Genomic DNA, 12,258 nt, shown 5'->3' on the forward strand with positions numbered 1-12,258 from the left:
TAGCGAGGGTACAACTTAGTGTTCCTATTGTGTGACATTTTAAAAAATGCACTCTCTCATTATGGCTCTTGAGAACAACTCCTCCTGTGGAAATACTCATGGAAATACATTTGTGAGAGCCATCCAGCAGCAATATTGTTTTAATCAGATCATTACAACAGGCGCGCTGGTTCTTGCCCACATCCCGATATTTATTCCACATCCTGACAAGACCTGGGGTTTGTAAAGCCCACTCTACTGCAAGGTGCCAAGTGACTCTGGGGACACTGGGCCAGTGTAAATCCATGTATCATCACTGTCAGTCTGGCAGATCTGCACCGGTTTGCATCAGCCCAGGATCTGACTCACTGCCTGATCTGAACTCCTCAACGTGATGTGGGTACCGCTCTACCCATCCAGAAAGAGAAGCAGCATTCAGGACTGAATGTCAAAGGTTTCCTTGACCTTTCCCACTTAAGGAAATGGAAAGGAGGCAGAAATTCCTGTCTTACACCACAGTGCAGCAACATCTGGCCAGAGATGCAACTTGCTCAAACAAAAGACTGCCTGAATTACAAGGCCTTGCAGCTGGTACAGCTCTGGCTGCACAAAGATGGTCCCTGTGAGGCAGCTCCAGTGAGGAGAAGGCTTCAGCCCAGGGCATCCACTCCAGTGTTGAGCCTGACAGGCACTCAAACTTGGAAGATGAGCATTTAGCATTTTCTAAAAGTCACGTGGGATCTGGGAGTAAGAAACCACCCACGCCTTTTGCTCTCCCTCAAATGTGTTCTTCCAAGAAACGTAACAGTAATTTTTATGTTGAAAAAAAGAAATCCCAATGCAGCCCTTGAGGGGTCTGGGCACCTCCTGGCATTCTTGGCACTGGAGGCAGAGGTGTCAGCCTGTGTCTGGAAGGTGTAATCAATGGGAGAAGCAGCAAAGCTCCTCCTGACCTTCACTGTAGACTCCAACACCAGAAGACTCATCCTCTCTAGAAAAAATAACCTTGTGGATCAAATCAGGCCCTTCCGTTTTCAAAGGCTGCATACAACAACCTCTCTTTTCACTTCACAAAACACAGAGGATGGGTGCCAGTGAGAGAAGTCTGTGCTGGTTTGCCACATGGAACACTACTCCAGGTGACACCCACTTACCCTGGAATTCTCCAGACTGCAGGAGAAGCACCTTACACACTCTTTCCCTGCGCCACATCAGCACTTACAGCAGCCTGCCCCTTCTTCCAAGCTATCAGAGACCTCTGAAACTGGATGTGCTTCCTTCCTCTGATCTCATCAGACAGAGAAACCTCTTTCTCTCACTACTTGACTGCCATTCCCAACATGTTTCATAAAGCTCCAACTCCCAGAGGCTTCTGGTTCCATGAGAACCACTTCTCCCAGCACTAAAACACAAGCTCCCAATTTCCTCAGCTGAGCAGACAAATGTGACTTTAGACTTCCCCAAAAGATCAGAAACCAGGAACAAACAGAAGGAACAGGTATCTTGCTAAGAAGCTGGTGTGCAGCAACCTTCAGATGTTCAAGACCACTCCAAGGTGCAGGCATAGCTGATGAGCAGCTGGGGAGGGCTGTGACACTAAAGTCAACCAGGACAGCAGCATGAGATGAAGACAGAAAAGAGCTACTTGGCCCACACTGGCTGTATTCTCAAATGAAGTCAGTCCACATCCCGTTGCTTCTCCCCTATTATTTTTAAAGGTGGACACATTTAAAAGTAAAAGCAAGAGACACCAAAGTCCCTCCCTATCTGATCTAGTCGCTCATGAGGAAGGTTTCCTTTTGCCAGCACAGATTTTCCGTGGAGCAGCAAACGCAGCCTCTCCGCTGTCCACGTGTCGGAAACAAAGCCACTGCTGGGCTGATGCTTTCCATATGAAACACCCCATCCCATCTTTCTTCTCCCTCCCTCCTTTCCATACTTTCATTACTCACAGCACAGCTGTAGCAGCTCGTGGATGAGTGGAATGTTTTCTTCAGAGCAGAATAAATTTTCTAACAAATCAAAAATGTGGCTGCAGCCCCTTGTGCATCTGGTGCACCAACACACCTTGCCAGACCCCTTGTTGATAACGTAGACAACAAAGCCAAAGGTGTTAACCAAACACCAAAAACAGGGACAGACCATCAGGAAAACTTCTGGAAAGCAGGACTGCTTGAAACATCTCCACCAAACATCATCAGGAGAGGGAGGAGAGGGAGGAGAGGGAGGAGAGGGAGGAGAGGAGGAGGGAGGAGAGGGGAGGAGAGGAGGAGAGGAAGGAGGAGGAGAGGAAGGAGAGGAAGGAGAGGAAGGAGAGGAAGGAGAGGAAGGAGAGGAAGGAGAGGAAGGAGAGGAAGGAGAGGAAGGAGAGGAAGGAGAGGAAGGAGAGGAAGGAGAGGAAGAAAAAAGGACAAAAAGGAAGAAAAAAGGACGAAGAGGACGAAGAGGACGAAGAGGACGAAGAGGACGAAGAGGACGAAAAGGACGAAAAGGACGAAAAGGACGAAAAGGACGAAAAGGACGAAAAGGACGAAAGAACCTTTCTGTCCAACCTGAAGTGTTTTATTGGAATATATTGGTTTTGGAGCCACCACCATGTCACACACTGCAAGACTCATGCTGTGTCATCTGGAAAGGCAGACCTGAAGCAAGCAAAGCAGCAACTCAAACCTGGGTCTCTAATCTCACACCTCAGTGCTGTGATGTGGCCAGTGTCCACCCTGGATGTAGAAAACAAGCAGGGAGCAGCACCTCTCTACCCACTGAACATTTCTGGCCAGGGCCTTTGCTTGCTGGAACCCTGGTTTTCCATCAGACCCTGGTGTAGGACAAAGGCAGATGACTCAAGGCACTCCCCCATCAGCACAAAGCAACCCAGCCCAACACCAACTCTCCCCCTCTGGGCTGGAGCAAAGACAAATCAGCAGAAATTGCAAATGTTTATGAACGCACAGAACTTTCCTTCTGCTTGCAAATGAACATTGCCCACTCAGGAGTCAGGATTAAAACCAAATGCCTAACAGCACAGTGGCCCATTAGTAGTGAAAGCAGCTTTTAAATCTAATTTACTTGTCATGCTGCACGCATTTCCCTCACCACACAATCCAAACAAATAGTCATTTTCACTTTGATTTCCAGTCACTTTCCCCCAGTTGCACGGGAAGCACACTGCAAAGGCAGCAGGTGGGCAAGACAATCCTCTCCAAAAGACACAAACTCTGCTCCCAGGCTTTTGTTTTTTTTTTTTAATTAAATATATGGAGATGCTTCCATTGATTGCAGCTTCTGTCAAAGCTCGTTGGCTTACAAAGGTCCATCAGGGTCAGACCCCAGCCCTACACCAGCACCCCTTTAAAACTGACCTTGGGAAGCTGTGGGGTTAAGGGCAGGATTTTCAAGGCAGGACACTAATTGGGGTGCCTCAGAAGGGCCTCTCACAAGCCAGCATCCTTCTCCTTCACATGCTTGCCCATCAATCACCCTGTCTCCGCAAGCTCTCCCAGGTCACTCCATGCTTCTCTCTGCTGTGCAGAGCAGGAGCTGCTGATCCCCATGCCCAGTGGCTGGGAAATAACCAAGGGGATGGGGACATGGTCTGTAAGCACCATGTTCACAGCCACCACGAGGCTTCAGTCAGTGTGCTTGCTGGACCTGCAGCAAGCATCAACACACAGGCTGTGAGTAAATGGCTCAGGCTCGTTAGTGTGTGTGCAGGAGAAGACACCACGTGAATCTTAATAGTGCTCCAAACAATAATGGATGTCACAAACACATGGCTGCACCCAGCAGAAATGCTGTGGGCTGGGAAGGATCCTTCAGGGGTAAGGAGAGGGAGACAGCAGGTACCTGCTTTAAAAGGGTTAAAGAGCAACAGAGAAGCTTAATATATCAGAGCTGATATATTAAACCTTTTGAACAATAACAACAAAAAAACCCCAACAAAAACCAGCCCATGCCTTCCTGCCCAACCTTCCTGCACTCAACCCCAACACCTCTTAAAAGCCTAGAGGAGGTGTGAAATCCCTGCTACTCACAGGCTGTCCCCCAGACAACAGTGACCTCTAGGCAGGGGGCCTGAAGCTTACCTTTTGGATCCTGCCTTTCACTTTTCTGCCCCCACACAGGCAGAGCAGGGTTTGGGGGGGGCAGCTTCCGAGGGGCTGACTGGCTGCCCCCCTCCCCACAGCCTGACACAACCTCCTCCTGCCCCAGCCCACAGCACCAATCCTGGCAGCAGCCCTGGGAGAACAAAAGAGCTGCCAACCAACTCATCCTGCAACCCAAGAACTGAGAAGCAAAGATTCGATGTCCTGATGAAATCCGAGCCTCCTAACTAGCTCCGGAGCGTACAGGCTGAAAGGATTCCTCCTGAGAAGGGAAAGGAGACATGAACCCTGCTCTGAAAGGCAGCCTGACCACCTGAGCTGCCTGGCAGCTTCCCTCCCAGAGCAGGGGTGGCAAATGCAGCCACACACGAGCTTATTTTGGTATACACACCTATCTCTGCACTGCCAGCTTGCAGAATGCCACCACAGCGGCCTTTCTGTAACGCTGCTGCAATCAAGCAACTGTTGGAAAACCCAGCTTTTTTTATATTTGAGAATAAAAGACAATAAACAAACCCTCAGTGGCTCAGAAGCAAGGAAAGCAGAAAGGACATAAAAATAAAATAAAAAAATAACTCCCCCTCCATGACTTTAATAACAATCTGAGTGCCTTGGAAACCAGGCACGTGATTTTTTTAACACAAAGTGGCACTACTGGGACCAGACAATGCCAAGAGAGTACCAAACTCCTCCACTCAGAACTCACGCAGTGCCTGCCAAGCCTGAAACCAAGGGAAGAAACCCAGGATAGGTTTCTCATCTCCAACAGCATCAAGCTGGGGAATATACCTGCACAACATCTGCACTCCAAACCTCTTCTCCACCCGGGAAAATCTGGGAGGGGGGGAGGCTCTTTCCCTGGCAGATTTTGTTTGTTTGTTTGCTACAGAACCAGCTGAACCCTGCAGTTCAAGTGAATTCCAGTTCATTTGGACCAAGCACTCAGGACCACAAAGAGGATCTGTGGGGAGAAGAAATTCAGCAATCCAGGTGGGTGGTTCCTGCAGCTAGACCTGAAGGCCACCACAACAATGGCACCCCCAGCTCCTCAGTGTTGCTGGGAGCTTGGAAATAGGCAAATAGGTAAGGGAATGGGCAGGAGACACCTCAGAGTCCAGGGACACAGCAAGGAAAGTAAGAGGGACTCAGCACCATTCTTGAAAACACCTTTATTAGCTAATAATAGGGTTAGAATTCAGGTTTACCATCAAAAGGAAACTTGCTGTTAATTACAGTAGCTGTGGTAACTTCTGATGAGGTTTTGAACGTGATGATCAAAAGCCTACAATTTCTCCTTCCCCTCTACAGAGTGTGACCAACTCGACAGGAGGTGAGGTGTACTATTACACACCAAACACCAACACTGCCCAGCCAGCAAGCAAAATCTTTTTTTTATAAGGACAATCAGATTCAAGGTTGTTCACCTGCAGCTAGAGCACCACAGAGAAGCAGCTTCCTTCTCACACCCCTATAACCTTTCCCAACACACAATGTTTCTCATCTGACAAGGACCCCAAAAACCCAAAACAATATCCAGAAAATACCATTTGCCTCCAGCCTGGGAAGCTCAAGTGTGAAATTACTGCGTGGAACAGCAGACCTTCTGCCACTTCCACATGGAAGTATCTATGTATCACCACTGTTCTGTAGCCTACTCCGATCCACGCATTGCCTGTTCAACAGGACATACAGAACCATGGGCTTGGGGGTTAAAGCCTCCCAAACAAACAGTATTTTCCAGCTGAGTACCCACATTATGGTTGTCCACTGCCTGAAGGTATTTACCATGTTTCAAAACCACTTGACACAAGTCACACACGTAATCAGCTATTTAAGACCCAACACGTGGATCCCTTTCATCACGCCAAGAAATAATCAGTTGTAACAACAGATTCTGTAAGGGAGGAATCCTGAGACAATGGAGACATCAATTTTGTCTTTCACCTCCTCCCATCAGGTGACAGGAGTCTGCTTTCAGCACAAGGAGCAAGCAGAGAGCCTGCAGGTGTAAATGGACCAGCATTCTGGACTACGCTGCCTGACACACGTGGCTGTTCTTGGAAGTCAACCATTCCTGCAAGTTATTCTCCAGAGGCATGATGTACTATAAGCACTTAAGAAATGTGTTACACTGTGACTGGAACCAAGATGAAACAGCAATATTAAGAGATGGTTTAGTTTATGTAGTGGCCAACTATGCCATTAAACTGGAACAATGGAGATGATGGGGAGGCAGGAATGTTCTCCAGTGTGATTTATGCCTTTCCAGTGGCAGTGGAAATTTTTCCTATAGGCCTGAAAATGACCCCGTCTGCCAAACAGAAGCCAGCCTGAAGATGTAAAGGTTCTGCTAGATTAGTCACCTTGGGATACTCCACTCTCATACAGCACAGGGATCTCCAAGACCTCTTGCCAGAAAGGGTCAGCCCTCAGCATCCCAGCCCCCACAGACCATGCCCCTGCATCCTTGCTGTCAGTCTCTTCAGAAAGGGGGAGACTGAGACTTGAAGACTTGATTAAAAATATGCAAAGAAGGCTCTACAGCAGCGTCGGGAGCGAAACAAAGGCTGCCTTGATCTTTTGCTTTACAGGAAACGTGCATCTCCCTTGGAAAGGTCATTGTTTGCTGCAGCCCAGAGCAAAGGGGTCAGCCCAGGCAGGAGGAAATGTTCAGGAGCAATTGTTACCCAGCAAATGATAATACACTGTTGCCACCTCGGTCCTGATGGGTTGAACCTGATGCCCGGCATGGGAAAGAAAGGCTGCCTCCTTTCTGAGAGGAAGGCAACTTGGTTCTCTGCTGATTTTCTAGCCACACAGGTGGCCTCTGCCTGCTCTTTGTGCTCTGACACTGCACAACTGCCATGCTGGAGGCACAGACCAGGCAGAGCGTGGACTCAGAGCTGAAAAGGTCTCCTGATCAGACCACTTCCCCACACCAGGATGGCCGGGCTTGAGTCCTCCAAGAGACCCCTGGAGAAGGAGCACAGGGGTGATTTGAAATGTTACCCACCAAGAGAAGACATGGCTGGCTACAAAAGATGCCTCCTGCTCACTGAGCTTTTAATGTCCCCCCTCACATTTGACGTTGTGAAGGCCCATTAGAAGAACAGCCCGAAGCCCCACCACCTCCATCCCTTGCCCAATGCTCAGCCCAGCACAGACAGAGCAGGACCACGTGCAGCTGCACAGGCTTGGCTCCTCACAGTCACCTCCCTCAAGAACAGCCTCCCACCCACCCACTTCCTTCCTCTGCAGAGCAGCAAAGCTCTCCTCAGCCCAGCACCCTCCCTCCCAGCAGCCTGGTTCCAGTCTTGGAGATGCCACATCAGAGAGCCTAATGTGGCCAGAGGCCCTCCTGCCCCACCCCAGCAGGTGCTGAAGCCTCTCTCTGCCCTGCTCCTGAACTGCAGAGTCAGCTGGCAGGGACAGAGAGCAACCACCACGCTTCAGAGGCAGCAGGGAGCATCAGGCAGAGACACAGAGATGCACCAGCCAGCTGATGGGCAGCGAGCACCTCGCCTTCCAGCACAGAGCACACCTCTTCCTTCAACCTCAGTGCCCCCCCCCGTGGCTCAGCGCTGCTGGAGGAGCCAAACAAAGAGTCAGCAAAGTTATCTCCCTCCTGATGAAGCTGTGCTACAAATTACTCCTTAGACCCTGACCTTCCCACTCCAAGAAAAAGCCCTCCTTGACCTCGAAAGTGTTGTGCCTGAAGGAGTACACCCAAAGCTGACACGCTGAAGCTAAGCTTTTGCTGCCTGGAAAACAAGCCCTCCCTTCCTAGTGTGTTTTAAAATAATGTGAAACACATCATGGATTAGGCTCCAGCTTCCACTTAGATATTTCCATTTTTACAATGTCAACTATGTCCAGGGTAGAGTGAGAAGGGTTTTTCTGTTTGTTTTGGGGTTTTTGGTGCTTTTTTTTCCTCCTTAAAAAGAAGGCTACACAAGAGCCGACAATCTCTTCCTACACAAAATCTGTTTTGCTTTGTACGTATCCCTGGGTTGCTCCCATTCAGCTCCATCTGACAGAAGCACAGATACCAAACGTGCTCACATTTCTCTTGTGGTGGGAAGGAAAAAGGGGAGAGAAGATCAGCTGACTGCATGCAAGCATGCAGCAACCTGCCTGAGCTGTGTTTCACCAGCAGAAACACCAGCAACTGCCCTTTGCCAGCAGCTAGAAAAGCATGGTCCAGGCTCAGGAGAGAAGGAAGACAGGGCTGTGGCAACACTTCCACCCCAAGGCACGCTCTGATTGTCACTGGGGCAAGTGCATCTGTTGCAGTACCACAGCAGGCACTGTTCCTGGGAGCAGGAACTGGCAGGGAATAACCTCTCCATATCAAGCAGTAGTAGCTGCTACTCACAAACAGGCTCACGACGTGACGAGGAAGCCTGCTCTTGACCCACAAAACTACTTCCCCCTTTTCAAGAGACTCTGAGGCAACCTCCTCGGGGTGCTGCCTTGCTGCTGGGAGAAGCAGTGATCTGGAGCCTCTGTGGAGCTCGAGTACAGCACCAGAGAGCTCTTCCTGGGAGCAGAGACAAGACCCATTCAAAGTGTTTTCACTCAGAATTAAAGCTGCTGCTCCGCAACCCCGACGCTTCCCGCAGGGATCACTCACTGCCCTATTAGCTCTCTTCCCTGGGGTCTCCACTGCAGCCTGTTTTAAAGCCACAGTTTTAAAGGGTCCCTTTAGAACCAAACATACACACACACACATCCCCTTTGTCCCCGAGTTGCTACGGTTTGCCTGAAATAAACAACCTCCCGAGCCCTGGCCACAGCAGCGAGGGATCCGGAATGCTGGAATCGGGGTCTGTGTGTCAGTGGGTCTGCCAAGCCCGCGTGGCAGCCTGCTCTGCACAGCCACCCTCAGCTGCTCCCACCACTCACACGACACTTTTGCTCCCTGCTGTTTGCGAGGAGAGCCCTGGCAGCAACAGGGGTATGAAACCAGAGGGTAAATACAGGATGCATTATGAAACGCCAGGGACAGGTTGGAGGATCCGAGGGGAAATAAGGGGGAAAACGTCATAAATTATTTTCAACTTCTCTTTTCAAACATCCGTGGATGTTCAAGGGGTTCAAGCAGAGGAGTGTGAGCTTTAAATGCCCTACCAGTAACAACGGGCTTGGATAGCTACATTGTACTGGATAAATCAAACCGCTGCTCTTCCACGCATAAAAGCAGGCAGCAGGAGAGAGAGTATCACACACAGCACTGCCCAGAGCATGCTGGCTATGGCAACAGATTAGCTCGCTTTGGACTCTCGGCACTCTTACTAACAGGCAGCTGAATATGCAACCAATTCAACAGTAATGATGCTACCGAGTTAATTATTTTTTTTTTTTTAAACGAAATGATATTAACCTCTTTGGTTTAATTGGCATGCTACACATATAAAAGGAAAGCAGATGTGACCACCACGGATGTGCGAGCTGAATATTAACAAAAAAGCATCCCCTCCCCCCCACCCCCAGAGGATAAAACAAAGTTGGATCAGTCGTTTTGCAAATTAAATCCTGCATGTGTTCAGCCCGGAGCTGTCACTGAACCTCCCGTTTAGGCACACAAAGCTGAAGCCAGAATGATTTTACTGGGGCAAACCTTTCAGAACCCCGCTGGATGACAATGCCACAGCCTCAGCGCTCGCCCCACCATCCACACGCCTCCCCACACAGCTTCTGAGGGAAAATATATGAATATCCCAAAAACTGTCCCTCCTGGAGACCCAGCAGGCACTGGCCTCACACCAGCCACAGCTCAGGTGAGGTGAGACCCAGCTGCTGGTTATTCCTGCAGCCACAGAGCCACATGTCAGCCCAGCCACACTCCGCTACTCCTACCCACCAGCGGGTTTCGGTTTTGGTTGGGTTTCCTTATTTATTTTTTTTATTTATTCCTTTCAAAGAGACACTAGTTTCCACAGTCTCGCCTGGCACACCACCTCTGCCAGAAAACCACATCCAGAAAGGGGACCACCTCACAAGGTCCTGCCATAAGGAGGAATCCTGCCTGTCCTTTGCCCTCAGCATCCCATCTGTCTGATAACTACACATCTCTCATAGCTCATTTTACACCACTCTTTTCTCTCTAACCCACCCTTCCCCTTGGTCTCATTTATTCAGTCATTTTAATGACCAGTCGTCATTTTAATGCATTCACAGTGCTTGATTTCCATCCTTAAAAGCACCCTAATTCTGTCTGCCTGTTATAGCTACCAGCCTCAGAACACGCTGGTTTCCTGGAACCAGCCTGAGGCATCATTGTTTGAAGATACAGCAAGAAGTGTGTGCTTCTCCCCACCTTCTAAAAAGAAAAAAAAAATTAAAATAAGTCACCTCTCTAGTTACAGAATTCAGCCTAAAAGCTTCTGGTGGTGCTTCCACGCACCTGCCCACCTCCCATCTTTGCTTTAAGCAACGATTTTTATTGACATATACTAATTACCTGAAAATAAGAACAGATCTATTCCGTTTCCACCACCTGCCAGTTGTTAGCACTGGCTGGAAGTGATCAGCCTTGCTTAAGAGAACGACAGTGACAACAACAACAAAAATCTAAGCTCAAAAATAAAATAAAAAGAGTCGTCATCATAAAAACAAAACCCTGAAGAATGTCACCGGGTCTCAGGTGCTGCCGGGTGTGCTCAGAAAGGGCTGAAGGCAAGCAGATCGGAATGGACTGCTCAGTTTGCCATGGCAAAAAAACCCACATTTAAAGGTTTAACCACGCGGATGATAAAAAAAAAATAAATAATATAGAACCACCAAAACAAAAACAAAAAAACCAAAAAACCAACCCTAAATTAAAGAACAAAAATAAAATAAAGTCAGAAATGCAGCCCCAGTGCACCGACTGTCTGCACTTAAGAGATTTACAGGAGAAATTTAAATGATTCACCTGCTGCCAGTTTTCCTCCAAGGATGGCAAAGCTGAGAAGTAGCCGGTGTCGTGGACAAGCTGGAGTTCCTGGAATATACTATAACTAGCCAAGACATCCATGCTGCTGCTGAGCAAGACCCTTTCTTTCTGCTTTTGTGTGTGTTTGTTTGCTCGGGTGGGGGGGTTGTTTTTGATCATAAAAAAAAAAAAAAAAAAAAAAAAGGAGGAGGAAAATCAACCAATGATAGATCCAGCGTCCCTTTGGCTTTGTTTTGTTTCAGTCACACTTTTAAAAAAAAAAAAAAAAAAAAAAAAAAAAAAGGAGAAAGGGTCAGCACGGAGGGACAGCGAGGGCCGGGGGCTGGGCCGAGGAAGACGAGTACCCCGCGGCCTCCGCACCGGGGCACGTCCCCGCCGCCGCCGCGCACCGCGGCCATGCGCGATGGCGACCGAGCGCCCCCTCCCCTCTATCTTTGGGGGACCCGGCGTTTCCACCACCACCACCACCACCCCCTCCCCGTTCTCCTCTCACCCTCCCTCGGCAGACCCGGCCCGGTTCCCCTCGCTCCCTCACACACATCCACATCCAACATCCCCCCCTTCCCTTCCCTCCCCTCCTCCCGCCTCAGCCGCCTCACGGCCGCACGGACACGCCCCCCCGCGCGCCCAGCCACTCCGGCAGCGCGTGACCATGTAAGGCCAACGGCGGGGCGGGAGGGGCGGGGCGGCGCGGAGGATTGACGGCACTTTTCACCAATGGCGATGCCGAGGGGTGGATCTCGGCGCTCCCATTGGTCGGCTCCTTCCGTCGCTCCCGCCTCCTACCCGCCCGCCCGCCAGGCGGCGCGCGGAGAGCTATTTTTAGGGCGCTATATAAAGGGGCGGCGGAGAGAGCGGCCGCGGCAGAGCGCGGAGCGGTGAGGGGCGGAGCGGGGATCCTGCGGGGCTCGGCCGGCAGCGCCGCTCCTCCTACCGCTGTCGGACGAAAAGTGCCGCGTCCGAGGCTTGCGGGGAGGCTCAGCCACGCCGTCCCCTCCGCTCCCACGCTGAAAGGGGCACGCAGCCGCTCAGCCGCCACATTCCCCTTTTTCCTGCCCATCCCCCGTGGTGCTCGGCGGGTCCCTGGGGGCTGAGGGTGTCCCGGCCCAGCAAAGCTTTTCCTGCCGGCCACCTGTGACTGAAAAGATGCACGGCTGAGGGGTTGGAAGGAGGCAGCTCCCCCTCCTCCAGGCACGAGCTGTTACCGGGAGTCTCCGTGTGGGACGGGAGCATCTC

General features: G+C 50.4%; 1 protein-coding gene across 1 annotated transcript in view; it reads right to left on the bottom strand.

Annotated features, from left to right (window-relative positions):
- Nucleotides 1–11,181, bottom strand: part of KLF7 (Kruppel like factor 7) — a 47,850-nt gene extending 36,669 nt beyond the window's left edge. The window contains exon 1 of the mRNA XM_008495932.2: nt 11,002–11,181. Coding sequence (XP_008494154.2) covers nt 11,002–11,181 — 180 coding nt within the window. The remainder of the gene's footprint in view (nt 1–11,001) is intronic.
- Between the last annotated feature and the right edge of the window lie 1,077 nt (nt 11,182–12,258).

The sequence above is a fragment of the Calypte anna genome, chromosome 7 (assembly GCF_003957555.1).
Source record: "Calypte anna isolate BGI_N300 chromosome 7, bCalAnn1_v1.p, whole genome shotgun sequence".
Classification (NCBI taxonomy): domain Eukaryota; kingdom Metazoa; phylum Chordata; class Aves; order Apodiformes; family Trochilidae; genus Calypte; species Calypte anna.